The 25,661-nt window shown below is 35.2% G+C and overlaps 1 protein-coding gene across 1 annotated transcript in view; it reads left to right on the forward strand.

Annotated features, from left to right (window-relative positions):
* The first annotated feature begins 339 nt into the window (after positions 1-339).
* The window catches only part of myo3a (myosin IIIA), a 105,242-nt gene continuing 79,920 nt past the window's right edge, over positions 340-25,661 (forward strand). Inside the window, exons 1-3 of the mRNA XM_051098242.1 lie at positions 340-419; positions 9,413-9,596; positions 10,768-10,902. Coding sequence (XP_050954199.1) covers positions 400-419; positions 9,413-9,596; positions 10,768-10,902 — 339 coding nt within the window. The 5' untranslated portion in view covers positions 340-399. The remainder of the gene's footprint in view (positions 420-9,412; positions 9,597-10,767; positions 10,903-25,661) is intronic.

Consider the following 25,661-nt stretch of genomic DNA (forward strand, 5'->3'; position numbering starts at 1 on the left):
ATGCATATTCGTTTAACAATGTTTGCATTTACATTTTATATGCCACCATTTTGGTGCATGCTACAAATGCTTAAATGTATCCTGATATTTATGTTTGTTGTTGCTGTAATGGTGTTTTAAAATGAGTCTTTCATCTTCTTTATCCTCTGCATGCTTTGCCCTACAAAGGTTAAACTGAAACTTCAACCCGCTCACAGCCTTGTAAATTAGCTCAGGTCTCTTTTCTTCCCCTGGCGGTCCTGGCTCCTGTTTCTTTGCTCTCCTCAAGTTGCTTCGACTTTTGTTCTTTAAAAAGGTGAAATAAGGCGACTTACCATAGTGCAAAATGTGTTATCTTGAAATGTTTCAGAGTGCTGAGCACTTTCATAAAGTTGCTCTCTGGATGCAAAGCAGGCAGAGATGACATCTGGCCAAAACAGGTATGAAAATGTACAGTGAATTCACTATTATACTTCATTTACAATTGCGCCACTTCTGTGCACAGTATTTTTTTAGTGAAAAACCTTGCACAATACAGTTTAGCCAGGTGCTAAATGCACTGAAATAGTATTTTTACCTTGCTGGATTTGCATGAAACCTTTCACTGAACTGGATGCTAAACCAGTGCAGACAATGTGCAAATAAAATGGTACCATTTTAGCATTTAGCATAATGTAGGGTGACCATACGTCCTTTTTTCCCAGACATGTCCTGGCCAGGTTTTTTAAATTACCGAAAACATCCAGATTTTATTTTGGGCTTGTTTTGCTATTGTTTTCATACTTGTTAAAGGTAATGACTGAAAAGTAGTTTGACCAATAGCATACAAGCATACATAATAGGGCTGCACGATTAATCAAATGCGATTGCCATGCGCATTTTGTCAATAAAGCCGGTTCTGTAATCAGCAGTGAATCTGCTTTCAGATGGAGCAGCAATTACTACACAGAGCCATGGCTCACTAATAGGTTACGCAAAAAATAGACGATATTATTGTGCAATTATCGAAAGAAATTGTTCGTGATAATGACAGCTGTTTGTGTAGCTTATCAGTAAACTACGGCTCTGTGTAGGTAGTACATCTGAAAGCATGTGAAAATACCACATTTAATAACATGTTTTTACTCCAAACTCACTTCACAACGCCCTCTGGCCTTCGGATGAAGATTTACTGCTGATCACAGAACCGTGCTTCACTGAAAGATACACATGACATGATTGTGATTTCATTTTGATTTATCGTGCAGCCCTAGTACCTAATTGACCAAATGTGTTGTGCAAAAAGGTAATTGACCAGTTGTGGAGTGTAAGAAGAGAACAAAATATAAATATGCGTACATATAATGTTTGAGGATCAGTGGTGGGCATAACGTGTTACAAGTAAAGTGAGTTACGTAATCTGCTGTGAGGATGTAAGAAATACTGCTGCTGCACATATAACATACATGAAATTACCCCCATATAGCATACATAAATCGCCTCGTAGCAGATCTATACAGGTGGAGCTGGGGAAGGTGGAGGGTTTCTGAAGCAAGCTGCAAACTGCTACAGCAAGCACTAGTCATATATTTGAATGTTGAGCAGCAAGCTCATTGGCTAGCGATACAGGAGAGAACCAATCAGCTGTGCCATGTGACAATGTCATTATGTCGGATTGAGTTGGACTTATCAGACTGCGCCATCTAGAGTTTCATGCCAGAACTTTGTATTTACTTTGTTTCCCCATTTACTGAATGACAGCTCTCCTGTTCCCATGTGAAGAAAAATCGGAAGTAAGTGCAGAGGCGTTGTGTGCACTGTGTAAACATGATGCTTACTGTAGTTCTAGACTAAATGTCAACATGCATTTACTCATCTCATTTGTACAAAAACAGATTCAGTATTCCTCACAATTAATGAAAACAGTGAGATGCAAACTCAGAATATGACAAACCTGCAATAATTAAATATGTTAAATAACACAAATAACAAATATCATTTATGCATTTAGTAGCATTTATTAACCATTTTTTTGAGACTGAGAAGAAAGTGTTGAATTTTCTTCTCCTGCATCCTATTCTTCATGCAATTCAGAATGGCAGCATAGCTAAACAGTTTGTTTCAGCTTTCCTTTAACCTGAGGCTTATTGATTTCACTTTTGGTGTGAAAGGGCTTTTACATTTGCCAAAAATAGAACTTTCTATATAAAAAAAAACTAGCAAGCCCAGGCCAGATGAGAAAAAGTAATGCAAAAGTAGCGTAACACATTATTTTCTATAAAAAGTAACTAAGTAATGCAACTGGTTATTTTTTAGGGAGTAACGCAATATTGTAAAATATTACTTTTAAAAGTAACTTTTCCTAACACTGTTGAGGACTATAGAGATCATGTCAGTCAGGGCTGAAATGGAAAGTAAAACTAAAAGATCTTCACAACAACCCATCAAAAAAGTCCGGATTAATTTGAAATTATGACAGAAATATATATATATATATATATATATATATACAGAAATATATGTAAATATAATGTTGTATACTAAAATATAATTTTATATTGTGATAGATGTCTATATCGCATGATATGGAAAAAACATAATAATATTTTTATCCATATTCCCCAGCCAAAATCCAGACATTTTAAGATATTTGGAAATCCCGGCCTGGACATGTACTGGAAAAAAAGGACATATGGTCACCCTGCATAATGTTGCTTTGAGTTAATAGTAATCTATAATAATGCACCAGCATGGTTTATGTAAATTAATGCAAACATACATTACTTTCTTCACTTTTCATTCTTGGCCTAGTTCTTTACACACATGATTATCATTTGCAAGCACAACAATTTTAGCATATTTTTGGAAGAAAAAAACTGCAAACTCAGTTTCAAATGTTAAAATGGTCTAGGAATGTTGCAGGGTTGGTAGGTGCTTGCTTATCGTCCCAAATGAAAAGAGTCTATTATTATTAATGCCTCTCTTCCTAAGTATGAGCAGCAATGGTGAGGCTTGCTTAACAAGGGCTACTTAAAAATGCATACACTAATGCACCTCATAACCTCTAAGTACTATAGGTAGGGAAGGTCATGTTACACACTTACACCCCAATGCTTTGTAATTTGTGAGTGCTGAGGTGGGCTAGTCTTATCTTTCGGTTTCTCCTGTGTCTCTGTTTCATGGAGTTTTGTAACATATAGAATCTCAATTCATTATTGAACATGTCTGGAAGATCCTCGGCCACTTTACATTGAGCCGTACATGTGCTCAGTTACATGCTACGTGGCCTCACTGTTTAGAAGGCTAATCACTTGGCATAACTAATGACCGAAAATGTCCTATTCTTAAATGATATTTAATGACAGATTTGGTTGTTTACGTAATGTACGTTGTGCAGGTTTCTACCAGAAAGCACATAGGCCAACATGCTCTTAAATAACTGATTATAAAACTGATAGTTCTGGTTCTTGATTCTGATTGGTTGAGCTGCGTTCAAAGCTGTTGTAAATTACTCTACAAACATACACCTCTGTTTACATTTGTGAGCTGCATAGCAGCCACAACTGTTTTTGAGGAACTACATTGTTTGGCAGAAGAATACTGTTTTTATTAATGTTATTACACTTTATTTACTCTGTTTTATTTTATAAAAGCAATAATCCCGAGAAGCAGTGGTTTAACAGTGGTATAACAGCTAAGGGGTGTTGTTATGATGCAAAGATTAAAACCCCCTTAGTTTGGAGCTTATTGCTTTAATTGCCACTTTCTACAAATGGGTACTTGAAAATGAAGTCAGAGGTTTGTTCTTTGTACAACAAATAGAGAAGGGAACCACTGCCAGGAGAAAAAATTGTTGCAGGAGTAGGAAAAAGGATTGCAGATTTGGCCTAAATTCAATATCCCTCATTGGGGGGCTAGTTAGTTTAAGATGAAATGTTGCTGATGAACTGATATTTGTATTTGATCATTTTCTTAACACAGTAACTTTGGTAACAGGTTGAATGACTGAGATGATATCAATCAGCAGTACCATTTGTGTAAAAATTGAGAAAATGGAGAAAAAGATGATTATTTACTTGTCCTTCCACAATGGGAACAATAAATGGAACAGAAATGCTCCAAAAGATGTTACTTCCCAAATCTTCCCAAATACCTAATAGTTCTTGCTATTGAAAATTGGAATATGTGCCATTTTTGCTATAAAAAAGTAATAGGGCACCAATTCATAGTAGATAGAATGTGTTGGGTTTCATAAATACTAAACACTGAGCTTTCTCTGGTTTAAAACCCCTAACAAAGGATAAAGATGCTTCTTAAGCTACTCTGTCTAGTTACTTTCTTTGGGTTAGAGAGGTAGTCCCCCTGGCGTTATATTCTTAGTTGTTCTAACTAGCTTTGGCGCCTTTATCAATGAGTATCTAAATGAGGAAAGGCTCAAGGCGTAGTCGACTAATTCCACTTAATCCCAACATATCTTCTGCTGCTTAGCATTGTTTCTGGTGCCAGGCATGGCAAGCTGAGATTAGCTTTAGCTGTGGTTAACTCGTCCACAAGTGTTCACACGCCACGACTGCTTCAACAGAGTCAATATGGACTTATTCAACAAAACATTCATCGACCATTTAAGAAAGGAATGTAAGTGACGCGTTGAACTATACCATTTTTGTCTTGAAAGTGGGTTTAATTGCAGTTAGAGTAGAGAAAGAGTTAGTTGAACTTTCACCCGGTTGGGTTACAAACAGAGAGTCAGTGAGAGAGATTGTATAATAAGATTGTTGACTAACAGTACTAACAGTAGTTACATAATTTCAAGTTTGATTAGCTATTGTTTGGAATGAATGTGTTTTTCTTTCTTGTTTTGAACAGTGGAATTATTTATGATTCATTTTATGATTGGCATGGGTTTGGCCAGGAACTGGGTATATAACATATATAGGACATATATTTTTGTTACTTTGCACTAAAAGGATAGTTCACTCAAAAATGAAATTTTGTCATTGTTTTCTTATTTTTATGTAATTGCAACCCCATATGCTATTTTTTTTTTTTTTTTTTTTCTGTAAAACACAATAGAACAACATTTAAAGAATGTTAACATATTCCATTTTCACACAATTCTGCAAAGTAATATTGTTTATTTGTCTAACACTAGGTTTTCATATTGAACATGCACATAACTTAGATTTTAGACTGTCCTGAAAATGGATCCTCTACAATGCTCTACAACAATACTTAAAAAAATAAAAATAAAACTTGAGGTATAACTCAAGTTTGAGTGAGTGGTCTGATACCTGATATTGTGGAAGCCAAAAGGCAAATTCCTTGATGCTTCTAAGGCAAATTCAAACAAACATTAAACCATTTCTTAGCAGAGCTCTAGAAAGTCCATTCGGCCACTCTATCCCTGGTGTGATTTGCAACATTTATACTGGACTTTTTTGAAAAGTTATCTTCAGCATTCTGAAAATGAATCCGGTTCACAATCTGTCTAAATATGTTAACCTTAGTTCATTTATGACCTAAAGGTGTTAATCTTAGTCCATAATAATGCCATTTTGGTAAGACATAAGTCAACATTTAAACTAATTTAAAGTGTTTTGTAACATTTTTAAAACTCAGTACTCACATTTTAAAGTGTAATCCAGCTTTTCCTCTCTAAACAATCCTGTCATCACTGACACACTGAATTTTGGAATAGTCTAGGCTATGAAGGATCCATCTGTTGCATCCTTCATGGCCTGGGAAATGGAAGATGCATTTCGAAACCTCATTTTAAGTTGACTATGAGATCAGACAGTCTTGCATCCAGTCTTCAAATGCAGCTTCTATATTGAGACACAGTTAATTTCCTTCAGAGTTCAGCTCTAATGCACCTGCTTGGAAGATCCAATTGATCCTAAAGACCTTGATTAGCTGCTTCATATGTGTTTAAAGGGATAGTTTACCCCAAAATGAAAATTACTTAATGATTTACTCACCCTCAAACTATCCTAGGTGTATATGACTATTTTTTCAGAAAAATACAATCAGACTTATATTAAAAATGTCTTGGCTCTTCCAAGCTTTATAATGGCAGTAAGTAGTGTCCAAGATTTGAAAGTGCATCCATCCATCGGAAAAAGTACTCCATATGGCTTCGAGAGTTTAATAAAAGTCTTCTGAAGTAAATAAATGTGTGTAATAAAAAATATCCATATTTAAAACTTTATAAACTGTAATCTCTAGCTTCTGCTAACTCAGTGTTTCCCAACCTCCTTAAGTAAAAAAAAAAAAAATAATAATAATAATAATAAAAAAATAACAAGAAAATAAAAGAAGTGGGAAAGGTTTTTCTTTTCCAATAATTAAACAATGCGTCATCAGAGTTGGTATTTTGGCTTTATGATCAAACACATGCACTTAATATTTTCTGGAAATCATGCTTAAATGGAGTTAATGAGGTTTTTGATGGGCGAATGACGGAGATCTGTGTTTTGTTTGTCATTAGAACGGATGCATCTGAGGCAGTAAATCAAACGCATTACATTTTCATCTCAATTTACAGATTATAAAGTTTATTGTAGCTATATGGGCGCTCAGTTTTTCTTGTTGTTTCATACATTTAGCCAACATCTCATGATAGAAAAGATTAACAGCTAAATATCCTGTATGCAGGATATTTAAAACGTACAAAAGAATATTGGCTGCAAGATGGTAAAGACTCTTCTCCGCTCTTCAAACACACAAAAACGTTAGCCTTTGTAGACAATGTTTCTTGAGTAAAGAAAATACTGTACGTATTCAAACATCAGTTCTTTATTTACCCTTGCACTGCAAATAAGTAGACATCTGTCTCAACGTTGCCAGGTTTTCACAACAAAACCCGCCCAATTAAAATTAGCCCAATTACGTTTCGAGGGAGGTCCCTGTTAAAAAACATGTTCCGGGGGATAAAGTACACGTTTTTGTCTGGATTCCCCTGGTAAATCTGTAATTTAGGGGCTAAACATGACGTTATTGGGGTCGCTTCAACCCGCAGACATCAAAAACAACCCACGGCAACAGTGTTAAAGTAGCCCAGTTCTGCGGGAAAACCACGGACTTGGCAACACTCATCTGTCTTCAAACTGTGCGTCGCAGCACTTCATTCTGAATGGAGGCGGGGAGGAGTTATGAGGTTTGACTGACGATTTGAAGATCCAATGGCGTTACGAGGTTCAGTCACAGGCTCTTTTGAATGCTTTTAATTGGTTAAATATTTGTAAAACCCACAAACAGACATAACAACAACCAGTAGCACTGGTTTAAAATAATAATAATGAAATATAATAGAGATTTTTGATAATTTTCCACGGCACACCTGACAGCCTGTCACAGTGGTTGGGAAATACTGCGCTAACTGAGTGCGCTAAGACAGTGACTTTCCAGAGGATGATGTAGAATGTAGGCGAACACGGTGGCGAACACACAGTGGAGGGAGCAAAACTAAATACCAGTCACAAATTAGAAGTACAAAATGAGCATTGGTAAAGAAACACATTGGAGGATTTCAATATAAGCCAAGAGGCGACTACAGTAGTCAACATTTGAAGTGGATCAGAAAAGTTCATCAAAATTGTCCTAAGCCAAGAACAGATATTGTTTTTCGTTTTAGAAAAACTTTGATAAAATATTTTGATCCACTTCAAATGTTGACTACTGTAGTACAATTGTTAGCGGAAGCTAGAGATTACAGTTTTAAATATGGATATTTTCCTACACAAATTCAGTAAATCGCATCACAAGGCCTTTATTAACTTCCAGGACCTGTGTGAAGTATTTTTTATTAAGGCTTGATGCACTTTATTTTGCTTCAAAATCTTGTCCACCGTTCACTACCATTATAAAACTTGGAAAAGCCAGGACAGTTTTTAATATAAATTCATCTGAAAGAAGAAAGTCATATACAGTCAAACCAAAAATTATTCAGACGCCAGATATAATTTTTGATATTTTTTACTAGTGGGTGCAGGACACTATAGTTCATTTATGTAAGTGAGAATAGCAAAATGTGTTTCAAAAATCTGTGACATATTATACTCACAAATTCTTCATACAGTGCATTACCAGTAAAATGTATAAAAATTTGGGACCATAAATTATTCTGACACTTTGACCTGACCATGTTTTGCTTAAGTGTTTTTTTTTTTTTTTTTCTTTAATTGGTAAAGCAACCTTTTTACACCACAGACTGAACTAAATTAAGCATTTGACTGGTAATTGGTCAACAAAATATTGATAGTTGTGTAATTATATTGTCATAATAAATACAATTTTTGGTTGATTGTAATCCATATACCTTTCTATGAAAGATAAATTTGTCCTGACACAGTTTAACGGTGAGTTATTGTCATATTTTATTACCATTTTCTAAACTATAGCGAATAAACTGTGATAACGTGAGAAATGTTGAAGGTGTTTGAATACATTTTGGCTTGACTGTACACCTAGGATGGCTCGATGGTGAGTGAATTATGGGGTCATTTAAATTTTTGGGTGAACTATCCCTTTAAGTAGGGCTAGCATTAAACACAGCTGAAGGTGGTTGAAGGAGAGTAAAATGGCAAAATTTTACAAAAAAAGAACCTCCAAATCATATTTAGAGGTTTGAATTTCATAAAGACTTGAAGATTGGCTCTTTTTATTTAGGATACTGAGCAACCACCTAGCAACCACCTAGAACAGCCACTCTAAAGCAATGCAACCACAGAGAATACTCTAGCACTCTAGCACAGGCAAGCGCCATTCATGTTTCTTCATAACATGTAAAACTCTGCTACCGGTTTTCTTTTATAGTGCACATTTCTGTTAAAGTTTTTGGATTGTGCCAATTGAAATGACATGTTTTGTTTCACTAAGTCATAGTTACCACTGTGTTTTGTCAAAGTTATCTTCACGTAATGTTGTCTTTGAAGGAACACAAATTCTGACCCTTTGGTAAATTGGTTCAGTGCATCACAGATCTTTCAGCCTTTGATCATATCATCCTGCTTTTCTCAGAATTTTTTTTCTGAAGAGGTATTCACAAATTCTGAGATCAAAACCCTTGAGATGTAAATTGAACCAAAACATTTTAGTGCAAACTTTCCCTCCTCAATGACAAGGAAAAAACAGCTTTTGCAAAACTTCTGAGGGATAAGTAGGTTAAATTTGTCAAGTAGGACATGTTTCTACTGTAAATATGGATTTTTGTTAATCCTGGAGCAACATTGCTGTCATACAAAAATAGCCCTATCTGGGCTAAGACTAAGCACATACTTACATATTAGTGTGTATTTTCATGCAGTGGTTCTTTTATTCACCACATGGTTGTTAAGAGGTGTTATCTTGTGTGTACAGGCATCACAAGTGATAAAGTTAACCACTTTAAGTCAAATGGAAAAACAGCAAGCAGCCGTCTATAACTCAAGACTCAATATGTGCTCTTTCTCCTCAGGAGATCGCTTGGGAAGATGTTTCCTCGCTCAGGGAAATCCATCGTCTTTGACAGCTTTCCAGATCCATCTGACACCTGGGAGATCATTGAGACTATTGGTAAAGGGACTTATGGGAAAGTTTACAAAGTGCTTAACAGGGTCAATGGCAGCAAAGCCGCCGTCAAAATACTGGATCCAATCCATGTGAGTAAAACCCTACTAGATCAAACCTGTATGTGGTGTGTGTTTTTAGGTCACAAAGAGAGACAGGAAGCATAACAAATCTGTGTAGTAATTTTTAAACAGAGCAAACTCAAGGTCAAATTTGAACAGAACTGAGGTTACGGGGATAGTCATCAAAGGCCCTTCAGATTCAATCAGTTTACATTTGTGTGCATCTGTATGCATGTATTTGCACATTTGTACCTGTGAGAGTGTTTACGCCTTAAGAAAGGCCTGCAGGCAATTACTGACCACTGAGAACATCTACTTGCCTCTGTCATATTAAGAACAGAACATCTATATCCTGCAGATAACGCCAAAAGGCTCTCTGTGTCTCTCTCTTGTTATTTCTCCAGCCGCACACTCTCTCATTTAGTGACTGGGCAAATAAAAGGGCTCCTAACAGCCTAGACCCAGACTAATCATGATGAGATGGCTTTTCAGAAAATGTGCAATTTGTGTTCATTTGCTTCAGCAGAGTTTCTCCAGTTCACCCTTTCAAGGTCCTGAAAGGAGGCTTGGAAGTATTTCAATGGCCTTTGGCTGCCAGTATATTTAAAATTACTCATCTAGATCAAATAAATCTAGGCTTGATTTAATAGACTGCAGCTGCTGTGGTCATTGTACCTCAGATATTCACAAATATTTATTTTCACCACTTTCCAAGCACAGGAAATGCAGTAATCATATGTAGTAATAGAAATATGGAGCACTTTTGAAGCCAAAAGGCATCACAGAAAAGCCCCGTGCACCGTACCTATTAAAATTCTACACTCATAGGTTGTTTTTCCTCCAGGTCCAATCAGTAAACAGTAATTTTCCAACACTGGAGGATGTAGAAGCCAGCAAATATTTTTTCAACATATCCCCCGTGTGTAGTGTACCGTTGTGGCCTGTGGGGCTTTATTAATGCCGACATTTCATGGCCTTTCCAGTTTCACTAAACTCAATAGATAAAATGACTCACAAAAAATACATATATATATATATATATATATATATATATATTTTTTTTTTTTTAATTATTATTATTTTTTTGCATCTGTGCCTCCCTTTATGTTTTATTAAACGCTGAATAGAAATGTTCCTGTTCACTCCAAAATAAAAACTGAAGTTTGAACCTGTTTCAATTAAATTCATCTTTTTCTTTCAGGACATTGACGAGGAAATTGAAGCCGAGTATAACATCCTGAAAGCTCTCTCAGACCATCCCAATGTCGTCAAGTTCTTTGGAATGTTCTACAAGAAGGACGTCAAGAACGGGGATCAGCTATGGCTAGTGCTAGAGGTGAAGTTCAATTCTATGTCATGCATATGGGCCTCATTTATTTAAGCTTGTTGTATATCACACATGTTAAATTGGGCTTGTGACATTATCTGCACAACACTTTTAAATGCTTTAATCAATCATGGTTATTATATTTGCAGCGGGAAAACATGCATATGCTAATGTGTTTGTCGATTAGGGCAAAGTGTACTGCATGCTATATGATTATCACATTATGGATTTATTGCTGTCATCACAGTGTGGGCTGGTGGGGTACATATGAAAGCGGTGGAAATCTGTTTATAGAGGATTAGCAAAATATGCTGCTAATAAAAGGTTATTAGTAGCAACACCTCTGCATTTTAGGAGCATGTCTAAGAGAGTTTCTCAAATTCTGTGAAATGTCAGGATGAATCTCTGTAGTTTTAGAACAAGCAAGATAATTTGCATACATTATGTATTGTTTTTAAAATCACATTAGGCCTACTGTAATCATAGTGATCTTTGTGCTGTTGACTCACTGCTTGAGATATAAACAAGGTATAAAGGTGTGTTGTGGAAATGGGATAAGATGAGTGTTACATAAGAGACTTTAGTTTCAGCAGTAGGTCTGAACAGAGTTTTTGTGGCAGGATGAGTATAGGGGGGTGGAGATGACCGCTAATGTGGACTGGTTGCATCCTGCTAAGCATGTTTAGATACCAATTCTGCATTCAGACACACAGGGTTTAGCAGGAAAGAGATGGTCTGTCACTGTAATGGGCTACAGTATTCTGACATGGAAGCCACTTTATATTTGACCGTTCTGTAACTATGTATTGATGAGTAATGCTCAGTAGTTATATCTTTCAGCAGTAATTATCCATAAAATGTGTTCAGACAGTCCATAAATGTTGTGATGAATGCTAACGTAGTTGTGTTATAACAGCTGAATCATACAATAATTGGAATGTGTCATTACAGGAACATAAAATGATATACCCCTAGTATTTAATGTGTATTATTTGAATTATTTAGTTTAATATGTAGACTTATAATAAGCTTAACTTTTTATAGCCCCACAACTGCTAAGGCTATGCACAAAAACCTTTGAGGAAAGTGACATAATGCATAATTTAATTTGAGACTAATACAACATAATTAGCAATTTGCTTAAATTGTGAACTTTCAAATATCCTCAAGGCATGTTTTTAAAATTAAAGCTGACTGTTTTTCATAACTCCCCCAAAGCACAGTGATACTGATGTGGTATTGGATGGTAATACCATGGTAATTTGATATATACCATGCTACTTAGTGATAGTACGTTTGCTCATACAGTACCACAATATTTACAAGGAACTTCAAGGTACTTCAAATAGAATTTTGTGGTAATATCATTGTACATATCCAAACATAGGAGAGAGTGTATTTCCTGGCATTTTGGTGGTTGACCTTCTTATACTGCTTAAAGGAAATCAAATGAAATTGTTTGGGATATCATTAAACTACATAGAGTGGTATGCGAAAGTTTGGAAACCCCTTGCAGAATCTGTAAAAATATGAATAATTTGAATAAAATAAGAGAGATCATACAAAATGCATGTTTTTTTTTTATGTAGTACTGTCCTGAGTAAGATATTTCACATATAGATGTATACATATAGTCCACAAGACAAAAAAATAGCTAAACTTATTAAAATAACCCTCTTCAAAAGTTTGGGAATCCTTGGTTCTTAATACTGTGCATGGTTATCTGGATGATCTACGATTTTTTTTGTTTTGTTTTGTTTTTTGGTTTTGTGATGGTTGTTTATGAGTACCCTGTTACAGTTAAACTGAGCACTCTTCTTCAGAAAAATCCTCCAGATTCTTCAGTTTTCCAGCATCGTTTGCATTAAGAGCCGGGGGTGAAAACTTTTGAACAGGATGAAGATGTCCAAATTTTTATTATTATGTTGAATTTTTTTTTTCTTTCCATTTAGTACTGGCCTTAGGAAGCAACAGAAGATACTTGCATGTTTCCCAGAAGACAAATTAAGTACAATTTACCTTTATCTTCAAATTCCAAAAGTTTTCACCCCCTGGCTCTTAATGCATAATGTTTCCTTCTGGAGCATCAGTGAATGTTTGAACCTTCTGTAATAGTTGCGTTTGAGTCCCTCAGTTGTCCTCAGTGTGAAAAGATGAATCTCAAATCATATAGTCACTGCTGGAAAGGGTTCAAATATGCAAAAGATGCTGAAAAATTTAAGAATCTGTAGGACCTGGAGAATTTTTTAAGAACAGTGCTCAGTTTAACTGTTCAGAACAAACAAGGGACTCATGAGCAACCATCACCAAAAAAACAAAAACAAAACAAAACAAAACAAAACAAAAACAGTCGTAGAGCATCCAGGGAACCACGGACAGTATTAAGAACCAAGGGCTCCCAAACTTTTGAAGGGGGTTATTTTAATAATTTCAGCAATTTTTTTTTTTGTTGTTTTGTGGACTATATGTAAACATCTTTTATGTGAAATATATCTTATTCAGAACAGAACTAAATAACATAACTAAAAATAACATGCATTTTGTATGCTCTCTCTTATTTCATTAAAATTATTCACATTGTCACATATTCTGCAAGGGGTTCCCAAACTTTTGCCACTGTAAATCTAAATGATATCTGCTACTCTGCTCTCTAGATATCAGTCCAAGGTTACTATACAACCTATATCAGTAATAAACCACTACTTTTTGTAAAGAGCAAATTATTTGCAGTTGGTTGTCGAAATTGTGCTGTATAATGAGTTCAAATGCCCAGGCTTGGAAGGAATTTCCTCTGTTAGAGGTTTTGTCCTTGTGTTGTTTAATTGTGCTTCCGATCTTAGATATTTATAAATGCTGTAGTTATTTGAAGCCATGGAGTTCAACATGTGCTCAGCAGAATATTTCCAAGACACTGCGACCCTGAACATCTCCACCACTTGTATTTGTTTTCTGATGATCACAGTGCAAACTGACCCTTCTGAGACTTTTGTTAACTATAGAGACCTCACTGTGGAATTAAAGTTATTTTTATATATTATCTTTTTTTTTTTTTTTTTTTTTTTTTTTTTTTAAGTACAGTTTCAATACTGTTACCATAGGGAAACAGATCGTAAGCAGGGCTTTTATCTGCTTTTGCACAGCTGAATCGGATGTTGGATCGTGTTCAATATATTAGACCTGTCTGGAGAGATTATCTCATGTTTACCTGGTGTGAAACTTTACCTCAGTCTCAAGGTGTGGGGCTAAGGAGGGTTAGTTAACATGTCCCATATAGTCCTGAAACCTTATCTCAGAAGACAATACTATGACTTTCTGAGCTAGTCTTTGTGAATAAAATAAAATAAAATAAAATAAAATAAAATAAAATAAAATAAAAGCACGCATCACACAGTTTTCCGCACATGTCTAAAAGCATGTATAGCATGGTATTTAAATAAAAAATAGGATAGGACAATATTTGGCTGGGATACAACTGTTCAAGATATTGAGAAAATCACCTTTAAAGTTGTCCAAATGGAGTTCTTAGCAATGCATATTACTAATCAACATTATGATATATTTACGGTGGAAAATTTACAAAATATCTTCATCAAACATGATCTTTACTTAATATCCTAATGATTTTTGGCATAAAAGAAAAATCGATAATTTTGACCCATACAATGTATCTTTGGCTATTGCTATACTCATACTACTTATGACTGGTTTTGTGGTCCAGGGTCACAAATATGCATGTGACTATTAATAAATTCTTGTGTTAAATATGTTTCAGAACTAAAGTCACACTTGAAAATGTATAAAAAGTCATTGCATTGGATAACAAAATGTCAAGCTAAGTTGTTTTTAAAGAAGTGTTTTAAGTAAATAAGTTTCAAATGCCAAAACAATAAATGTACTATTTTAAATAATAAAAAAAGGTTAAATAGCTCTAGTATTGTTTGTTTACAGATGTCACTTGCTTTAAGAATTTTATGACATAAAGTGATGACATTTAGAATTTCTTACTTGTTCAAATACCTTTTGGAGCCACTGTAAAATCAATGTTTATAAAGATTTCTGCATATTTCAGCTGAATTGGAACCACATTCTGTTTTCTCTCTCTCCCAAACACAGTTACCACAAATTACAAAAGCTATTTTCTTCCTTTGCAAAGCTTTAAGCAAGTTTCTCCAGCCACAGTAGAGGGAATGATCTTTTTTCTTGTTCGTGTTTCCCTAAAGAGCTTTGCATTTCTGTATGCAAACTCCTGCATGCAAAATCCACAGTCAGCAATCCAAATGTGGAAGTTAATCCTCTGGCTGGAATCACAGCCGAGCATTCAAGCTGTCAGCAGCAAGTTAGCAGCCGAGGAGATGGGGGAACGCAGGGGGGGTTAAATTGCCATGGTTACAGTCGTCCCCTCTGAACTGTAATTTTCCGTATTTCAGTAGGATCCAGGAAGAAGGCTCCTCTACACTGAGTGACCTCTGATTACAGAGAGGACTCACACAAATTGCGTCCTCCACTTTGCTGGCTGCTCATCAGGCCCGGTGCTTGTTCTGCCTCTCTTTTGTGTTGTGGGTTCTAATTATGGATATGAAGGAAACCGCTTTCATCTGTACTCACCGGTTCCTCGTCGAATAAGGGGCCGACTCCGCTCCGTCATATTAAGACTTCAAAGATATCGGAAATGATCTCTATTCAGTTTTGTACGAGTTGGCTTGTGGGCTCCAGTTGGTGGTTAATGGCTGGGATAGGACTGACGACAGCGGTTCATTGTTGTAGTTTTACATGAAACAGTACGTTTCTGTGCCACTATTCATTCAATTCATTTAAAATGCCTGGCTTTTTGCAGATATGTAGTTTGTAAAAGACTGCTTGATGAAGTGGATGTATTGACTGAAAACTGGAGACAGCAAATATAAAATGGTGCTTGCATCATTGCTCAAGTTATTTGCAAAAACCTGTAATGCAGTTCTATAGGTTAAAGGGATATAGGTTCTATAGGTTATAGTTCACCCAAAAATGAAAATTCTGTCATCACTTACCCTCATGTCGTTCCAAACCTGTAAGACCTTCGTTCATCTTCAAAACACAAATTAAGATATTTTTGATGAAATCAGAGAGCTTTCTGATCCTGCATAAACAGCAACACAAATTAAAAATATCGTAATTTGTGTTCTGAAGACGAGCAAAGGTCTTACGGGTGAGTAATTAATGAACTTGGGTGAACCCAAGTCCCTTTAAGGTCTCTGCTATAGATATGGCTTGAGTACCTAAAAATATTAATAAAGTACTTGACATAAAGGATATTTCTGTGAAGTTCAATCAAGTTTAAACTTTTGGAACAACTACAGTGTAGTTACTGCAGGTCAGTTTTAGTGCAACACATTGTTTCAAACTGCTATTGCCAATGTCTGTATATGTAATTATATTCAACTTAACGCATTGCGGTTAAAACAATAGATCAAATGGTGCATTGCCCTGCTGTTTAATTTCACTCATTCCCTTTAATATGGTCAAAGTGGTGGCTGTGGTTTTTGGCCTTGTTTCCGGTATTGAATGGCGGGTTCTTTGGCGCAACCCTTTGAAACGAAGCCCTTTTCGAACCATGTCTGATGTGTCTGGCTTGTGCCCATCATTAATTCACAATGAGGTTTAAAATGCCATTGTTTGTCAGGGCTTTTTCATTAAACGTTGAGGGAAAGCAGACACCTAGCTCATTATTTGAGTGCAAATGATAAGGTCGCTTGGACAAAAGAGGTGTTTTTCTATGAAGGTGTGAGGGCCACACACACACTATCCCAAAGAAAGCTACTGATTTGATCGTCTGCTGCACTTAACAAAGCATTAAATGAAATATTTAAAGTCAGAAGCTTCAGGTATGTTACTCTTATAGGACTTAAAGGAATAGTTCACCCAAAAATGACAATTCTGTTATCATTTGCTTACCCTTATGTTGTTCCAAACCTGTTAGACTTTTGTTCATCTTCAGTTAAATCTAAGAGATTTCTGTCCCTCCACTGAGAGTCTATGCAACTACCACTTTGATGCTTAAAAAAGTTCATAAAGAGATTGTTAAATGAATTCATATTTTGACGCCGATAGCCTTGTGGGCAGCGCACAGAAATATAGCTCCCGGGGGGTGAAAACTTTTTGAATTTGAAGATCAGGGTAAATGTAACTTATTTTGTCTTCTGGGAAACATGTAACTATCTTCTGCAGCTTCTGAAGGGCAGTACTAAATAAAAAAAATATATGATATTTAGGCAAAAAAAGAAAAATGTACAGATCTCCATGCTGTTCAAAAGTTTTCACCCCCCAGGGTCAAAATGCATGATTTTTCCTTCTGGATCATCAGTGAGCGATTGAACCTTCTGTAATAGTTGCATGTGAGTCCAGTTGTCCTCAGTGTGAAAACATGGAACTTAAAATCATATAGTCATTGCTGGAAAGGGTTTAAATACACAAAAATGCTAGAAACCAAAGAATTTGTGTGACCTGAAGGATTTTTTTCTGAACAACAGCAGGCAGTTTAACTGTTCATGACAAACAAACAAACAAAAAAAAAACACAGCTGTGGATCATTCAGGTAACAACACAGTATTAAGAATCAAGCGTATGTAAACTTTTGAACTGGTTCATTTTTATAAATTCAGCTATTATTTTCTCTTGTGGACTATATGTAAATGTATTTTATGTGAAATGTCTTATTCAGCACAGTACTAAATAAACAATAACATGCATTTTGTATGGTCCCTCTTATTTTGGTAAAATAATTAACATTTTTCAAATTCTGAAAGGGGGATGTACACTTTTGACCTCAACTGTATACACATAAAAGGCATTTTGCCTTTATTGCGATAGGACTAAATCGTATGAACTGAGTGGTTTAGTCCAAATTTTCTGAAGAGACTATCACTTTATATAATGAATTTAATTAAGACTTACTGTATATTCACATATTTGCATTTATCAGCAAACATAAACAGAAGCTCAACCATACTTGCTTGTGCATGAGAACAAACCTCATTGGTTTTTACAGCAGCTCAAACGTGCTGCGTAACACACAAGACTGAGTTCTCACACGTCAAGCAAGCATGCTTCGTTTTGCCATAACTGATGTGTGCAGTAATTAATATTTTGGGTGAGTAAATAATGGCAGAATTTGTATTTTTGAGTGAACTATCCCTTTAAAAGTGGATACCTGCAAATCAAAGCTTCTTCTTCTACTTCTTTTTTTTTTTTTTTTTAAATCCCACATGTTAAGACTTTGAAAGCCATCAGCCATGCTGGCAGTGGAAGCTGAGGAAAGATGGCAGAATTAGTCTTGAGTCTTTTCATCCGTATGTGGGGAATTATGTTGATGACACGTCAGTAGATGACATTAATAACATGTCCTCTGCAGCCTGAGGTAATCCAGACGGTAACGGTCTAAAAATAAAACAATATCAGGCAGAAATTAAATGAAAGGTTTAATTTAAAAGGTTCTATCTTTTAATTCTTGTATAAAATTAATGATTTTATCATGTCATTACAAACCAACATGAATTTCCTTCTTCTGTGCAGTGCAGCAGAATGTTCATGTTCATATTTCCATATAGTGCAAATGAATGGGGGCTATTTAACTCCAAAAATAGGCATAAAACTAGTCTTTTAAAGTGAAATCAAATAATTAACTGGTATAATGGAATTTTGAATAAAACCATCAAAACATGAATACACAGGACACCTGCTTTATAGTACAAATTGAAGTTGTACATTTTTAGGTTAACACCAAACAGCTGAATGCATGTTTTTTTTTTTTTTTTCAATTCGCTTTTTTTAATCAGTTGTCTGAGATTTGTGACACATTTGATGACTTGGCACCTAGACGTTAATGTTGCAGAACCTGAAGGAAGTGTTTAGTAAAACATTCAAGATGCTCTCTGTCAGATAAATGTCTCACTCTCTCTGTCTGTCTGTGTCAGGGTGAAATTTAATGATGGCAGGTGATCTCGGCCTGATGCGGCTGTGACGTAATGAGGTCAGCTTTGCTCTTTAGTCTTCAGGACACTCTGAAGAACTGTCCAGGTTTAACAGTATGAACTGAGGTTCAGAATACCTTTGGACCACTTATATGTGTTGGCTTTAGAGCTGGCATCATTGTATTTTTTCTGTAATTGTGAATATTGTGAATGATTGTGTTTTGAGTGTGATACAATGGCATTTATTCTCAGGTAAAAGCAGCACAAATAAGACTTGAAGTGTATTAACACCAATAAAATCCAAGAAAATTAAATGTTTTTCACTGAAAGGTTCTTTAGGGAACCCAAAATGGTACTTGTGTAGTGAAAACTTTCGTTTGGAGCTTTTATTTTTAGGAATGTATGGTCCATTTTTAATTCTATATTGAGTTCATTTCATTAAACAATCTGATTACTAATTACTTTGTCACTGCATCAGCAACTCAAATGAAAAACACGTTTGCTGCCGCCTCTGTGCTTGTCTCTGAAGCGTTTACTGTAGCTATAAATGAAATGGGCAGCTCCCTGCAGTTTACTCAATTAACTTTGGTAAACAGCATTGAAACAGGAAGGTGTGCTACAATGCCAAAGGCCCCTTTGGCACAGTAATAATGAGATTTCAAAATGGGCCCTAAAGCTGTGGAAATACTCCATTTCACACCCATCAACACACTTTTTTGTTCAAGTGTCCACGTTTCACCTTTCTTGTTCAAACCAGTGACAAATGACCCTTCCAGCCCACCATTTACCAAACTTGGACGTCCAGAACAAGTTAAATTGAATACTGTTTTGCCCTTTTTTGAGAGGGGTTATAAAAGAAAAAAATGACAGGAAACAGAGGTAAACAATATTTAGTAGTGTTTCTAAATGTATTGTAGAGAGTGAGAAAGAGCTTTAGTAAAGGTATAAAGCTAACCCAAAAACTGAGGAAAAAGGGTCTTAGCGAAATGATTGGTTATTTCCATAAAAATAATACAATTTATATACTTATTAATGTCAAATGCTCATCTTGTCTTGCTCTTCCCGTCCTCTGTTTTTTTCCCGGTTCATGACAGTTAGGGTATGTCGAAAAAACTCCTATCTCATGTTCTCCCTCAACTTCAAAACCGTCCTATATCGCTATTTTACCATTTTTGTTAAGGGTGCTTGATCTTCTTTGCATGTTCACTTTGCAAAGACTGTGTCGGAACTTCTGCAGCAATGTAGGATGATTTTGAAATGATTTTTGAAGTTGAGGGAGAAAATACGACTGTACAAGTTTTTCGACATACCCTAACTGTCTTGAACCAGAATACACAGAGTTCAGGGAGAGCAAGACAAGACGAGCATTTGAGATTAAAAAGTATTGAAATTGTATTTTTTTTTTATTAAAATAACCGATCGTTTTGCTAGATAAGACCCTTCTCCTTTGGCTGGGATTGTTTGCAACCGCATTTAGGATCAGTTGAAGCCTCATTTAGCCATTTCAATATGAAGTTTTACATGGGGTTGAAATATTTCCCCATGCAGATTTTACAGTGGCTAAAGTTGGTCAAGCATAACCGCTGTGTTGTCAAGAGTGGTTTTTAATGACTCATTTTGAAGGTTTAATCACTCTACCAGTAGGTGTCTTTTTGAATTAGTCATTGAATCATTCAGTCGATATGTCAAAAAACTGATTCATTCTGGGCTAAACCTCAACTACTGAGAGTTGCTCAGACAGAAATACAACTGAGGTAAAAAGTTTACATACAACTTGCGGAATCTGCAAAATGTTAATTATTTGACCAAAATGAAAGGGATCATACAAAATGCATGTTATTTTTTATTTAGTACTGACCTGAATAAGACGTTTACATATAGTCCACAAGAGAAAGTAATAGCTGAATTTATAAAAATGACCCCGTTCAAAACTTTACATGCATACATACATACACCTGATTCTTAATACTGTGTCGTTAACTGAATGATCCACAGCTGTGTTGTTTTTCTGTATTTGAACCCTTTCCAACAACGAGTGTATGAGTTTGAGATCCATTTTTTTTACACTGAGGTTGACTGAGATACTCATATGCAGCTATTACAGAATGTTCAAATGCTCACTGATGCTTCAGAAGAAAATCCAAGGCATTAAGAGCCGGGGGTGAAAACTTTTTGAATTTAAAGATCATTGTAAATTTCACTTATTTTGTCTTCTGGGAAACATCTAAGTATCTTCTGTAGCTTCTGAAGGGCAGTACTAAATTAAAAAAATATGATATTTAGGCAAAACACATCTTCATTCTGTTCAAAAGTTTTCACCTGTTGCTCTTAATGCATTGTTTTTCCTCCTAGAGCATCAATGAGTATGCAGACTTTCTGTAATAGTTTCATATGAGTCCCTCATTTGTCCTCAGTGTGAAAAGATGGATCTTAAAATCATACAGTCACTGTTGGAAAGGGTTCAAATACACAAAAATGCTGTAAAACCAAAGAATTTATGGGATCTGAAGGATTTTTCTGAACAGCAGTGTGCAGTTTAACTGTTCAAGACAAACAAGGGACTCATGAACAACTATCACTAAACAAAACAAAACACAGCTGTGGATCATTCAGGTAACAACACAGTATTAAGAATCAAGGGTATGTAAACTTTTGAACGGGGTCATTTTTATAAATTCAACTATTATTTTCTCTTGTGGACTATATGTAAATGTCTTTTATGTGAAATATCTTATTCAGGTCAGTACTAAATAAAAAAATAACATTCCTTTTGTATGATCCCCCTTATTTTGGTATTCTGCAGGGTGTATGTAAACGTTTGACCTCAACTGTATATTTATTGACAACTATTATATTTATTGATATTACAAAAAAAGAAAATAGCATTTGCACCTCAGTATTGTAGTACATTGTAAAACAGTATGCGATAACTTTTACTATAACAGTATTGAGTGTAAATGACTATTTTTAATAAAATTATTAAATGGATGCTGTCTTATTGGGGCAATGAAGCCCTCCCTAATCCTACCCAATGAATACTCGTGGAGCACTTTATTTTCCACTGTTATATTATTTTCTTCATTTAATTTAAAATAAATGCCTTTCCGATCTGATATGGGAAGTGAAAAGGGAGAAGAACGAGTTCGGCAAAACGAGGAATCAAACTTGGGTCAGTCGTGTCAAAAAGCCGGTGTTTTTTTTGCAGGTGTTTTTTTGTTTTTTGTAATGTTGTCTAGCCCACCCACATGTTGGTGGGCGGAGTTAGTTTAAATAGCCTCTGCCAACAAGGCAGGCTATTTGCACTCAGTGCAAATAGACACTCCTTTTTGTTTACTTTAATGGCTGTATATAAAAAGTGTCATAGAGTAATATGAATTATACAGATAGATGAGTGAATTAGTTTGTTCAAATTTTGTTGGTGGGAAATAGTAGTATTTAAACAATATGTTGTGAGTTGGGAGGGAAGTTACGTGCTTTTGTGAAACACCAAAGGCTGTGCCCAGATAAGGGACTCTCTGCATTGTTTGCTGCTCCATCAGTTTTCTTTGTGGTTTTGTGTAGCTAAGTTGAAGTGCTGAGTTTGAGCACTTTTTGCTTATTTGTACTTTGTATTTAGGGAGAAAATAAACCTCCTTATGCCCTTCATGCACTTCGAGCTCATTTAATGTAACATAAAAATGTATGCCCACCAAGTACTACATTTTGACACGTAAATCCCCACAGGTTTCTGCTACAGACATAAATGAAACCTCAAACTGACTCAGCATAGTGCTGTTGCAAAAACTAGATCAAATACAGTTTTCCCTTGGCAGACAATATAGAACAGAAAACAAATATCACATCTATCATATGTGACGCTGGACCACAAAACCAGTCATAAGGTTCAGTTTTTTGAAATAGATATTTAGACATCATATGAAGTAGGGATGCAACAATACAGTTAGTCCACGGTTCAACACATACCTCAGTTTTTAACCACATTTTCAGTTTGGTAGAGTTCTGATATCTTGCCACTTCAGTGTGTTTTTGTTTTTATTTTTTTTTTTGCAACAAATTAACAAAATACTCCTTTAAACCTGGAAAAAATGTGGTTTAGTATATGTCTGCTTAATTTTTCTTTTGAGAGAGGTATTATTTTTTTTCAATTTTTAGTCAAAAAATAATGGATTTTATTCATACTGGACACCAGAGGGCGCGCTCGTGCAGAAAATCCACATATGCGTCAAAGGAGTATCACTGATGACATTCCATTCCAGCTTCTCTAATAATATACAGTATTCTCTAATAAGATATAATGTTAAACGTTTTGAATGATGAAATGTAAGGACATTAAACAATCATATGCAATAATATATGGTTTATCTGTGTTCTTCAAGCCATCTCGTGTATTTTCATAAGCCATTGCTAATCGACATTCATAGAATGTGAGTATAGAATATATTGTCTGCCTCATTGTGTGATAAGAATCCACATCAGATCACATTAGGAAGTTATTTTAAACACTCGACTGATGTGAATTAAAAACAAAAAGTTATAATGTTTTTTTATAACTTTTGTTTTTATAACTCTTTTGTTGGACAACAGGTTTAAAAAGCCTTATCATTGCATGTCATTAGAATGGAAGATGCTCTGTGTGTGTTGCTTTTTCAAATATAAGCGGGGAAGCGTTTCCTCATTTCAGCACATGAAATCACAGCAAATTCTGAGAGAAATAAAAAAAGGAAGTTATTTAAATGCAAAACCGAAAAACCACAATTCATAAGCGCATATTGAACCTTGGATGTCGTACCGAATGGTTCGATATTATATTGAGAATTGTGACATCCCTAATATGGAGGCTGAAAATATAAGCTTTCCATTGATGTAGGGTTTGTTAGGATAGGACAAAATTTGGCCCGAGATACAACTGTTTGAAAATCTGAAATCTGAGGGTGCAAAAGATTAAAATGTTGAGAAAATCACCTTTAAAATTGTCCAAATGAACTTCTTAGCAATGCACATTACATTATCCTAATGATTTTTGGCATAAAAGTAAAATCGATAATTTTGACCCATACAATGTATTTTTGGCTATTGCTTCAAATATAGGGGAGCGCGGGGCACAACCTAACACTTTTTGAATTTCTCAATTTGTGTAAGTCCATGTGGGGTTTAGATAATGTAATAACGGTAATTTTACACTTGTCTTGTACAAATATGTGGCTCTGTTTCATAATTACAGAGTATACGATTTTTGTTATTTTCCTCAAAAGAAAGGAAGTGTAAAGTGACAACATGCCCCCGTAGGTGGGATACGTTGTAACATGCGAAGGGCACATTGTAACATGACCATATGATAGCTTAAAAATGTTATCTGATCGAATGAAAAAATATACACGACAAACTAAAATATTTTGTCAATAAAATAAAATTTAACTTTTTTTAAAATAAAATAATGGTGTTTTTTACGAATAAAAAAAAAAATCACATTTTTGAGGTTCACAATGAACACATCGCAACCATGCGTGGGATGGCCCTGATTGCAAAACAAAGCAATACAGTTACAGTATAGTTCAAAACAATGTGCGCAAATAGATGAAACACATGACTTAAGAAAAAAAAAAACACTCCCCTCCCTCCAAACACAGCTCTCATAGAACACTAGACACATAAAAGAGCCAAAATGGTTTACATTTCTTGAAATAATAATTTCTGAGCATTAAACATCGATTGTCAGTCTTTATTCACCTGTCTTGTGGTTTCTTTTTAAAATTCGTTAACCCTTTAACTGTCACAGTCCCCTCTGTGGGACGCCTAAGTTTACTTCACCGTTTTACAAATAAATCCTAATCTAATCATGACATGACTATGTATGTTGTTGGGAAGGTCTAAGGCTCCTAAATAAATATTTTACCACTCTTTTGTGTTACAAATTATGTAGGAAAAGTAATAGATTAATTTATGACAAGAGTGCACCTCAAAAATCTACATCATAACATGAGTTCTGACCTTTGTCTTTCTTCGTTGCCTTTTATCACGCAATAGAAACCTTAAGAAATTATATATCAACTAAAAACTTAAAATCTCAAAATGCATCCTATGAAAACTATTTTAAAATCAGACACTGCATTGCCTTGGAAATTGTACATCAAAATCATATTACAAAATGTTTTTGTTCATGAATTATAAAAATGTAACTTTGGAAAGTGCATTTTTATGTCTACGTTATAGGGAGTGGCAGTTAAAGGGTTAAAGTAAATAGTGAAAATTGCATGGCTAATGTCATAAAATAGCATAGTTTACAGTTTTTCTCAATTGCTTAAACACATTTCTTGAAATTATGCCTCGCTTTTGCGAAACTCTAAACACAAATCCGTAACTTCTAACTCAATTCTCCGAACTTACTATATTCAGGTCAAAATGAAGCTCTCCACTCAAAACAACTCAATCTTGCTGAAAAAAACAAACTTTTCTCTTAGACATGACACACAAACCCTCAAAAACACACACACTACAACACAGTTTTACACACTGATGAGATCAATTGAAAACAATACTACGAAAACTGGTAATAACTGTTGCTTGGGAAAAAAAAATGATGAATACAACAAATGTATGCATTTGCAAGTGTTTTAATCCTTAATTTATTGTACTGTAGAGTACAGCACAAAACAGCAAACAACAACAAAAATAATTATTCTACCCCAGCATCCATGTCTTTGGTCTGGGACAGGCCAAACAACCTCCTCAACATCACACTCTAATTGGTTATAACCCTGGCACGCATCAGCTAAAATATAGAAGACTGCTTGTTTTCTTGCCCTTGCCCTTCCTATTTCTCTT

The sequence above is a fragment of the Labeo rohita genome, chromosome 24 (genome assembly GCF_022985175.1).
Source record: "Labeo rohita strain BAU-BD-2019 chromosome 24, IGBB_LRoh.1.0, whole genome shotgun sequence".
In the NCBI taxonomy this organism is placed as follows: Eukaryota; Metazoa; Chordata; class Actinopteri; order Cypriniformes; family Cyprinidae; genus Labeo; species Labeo rohita.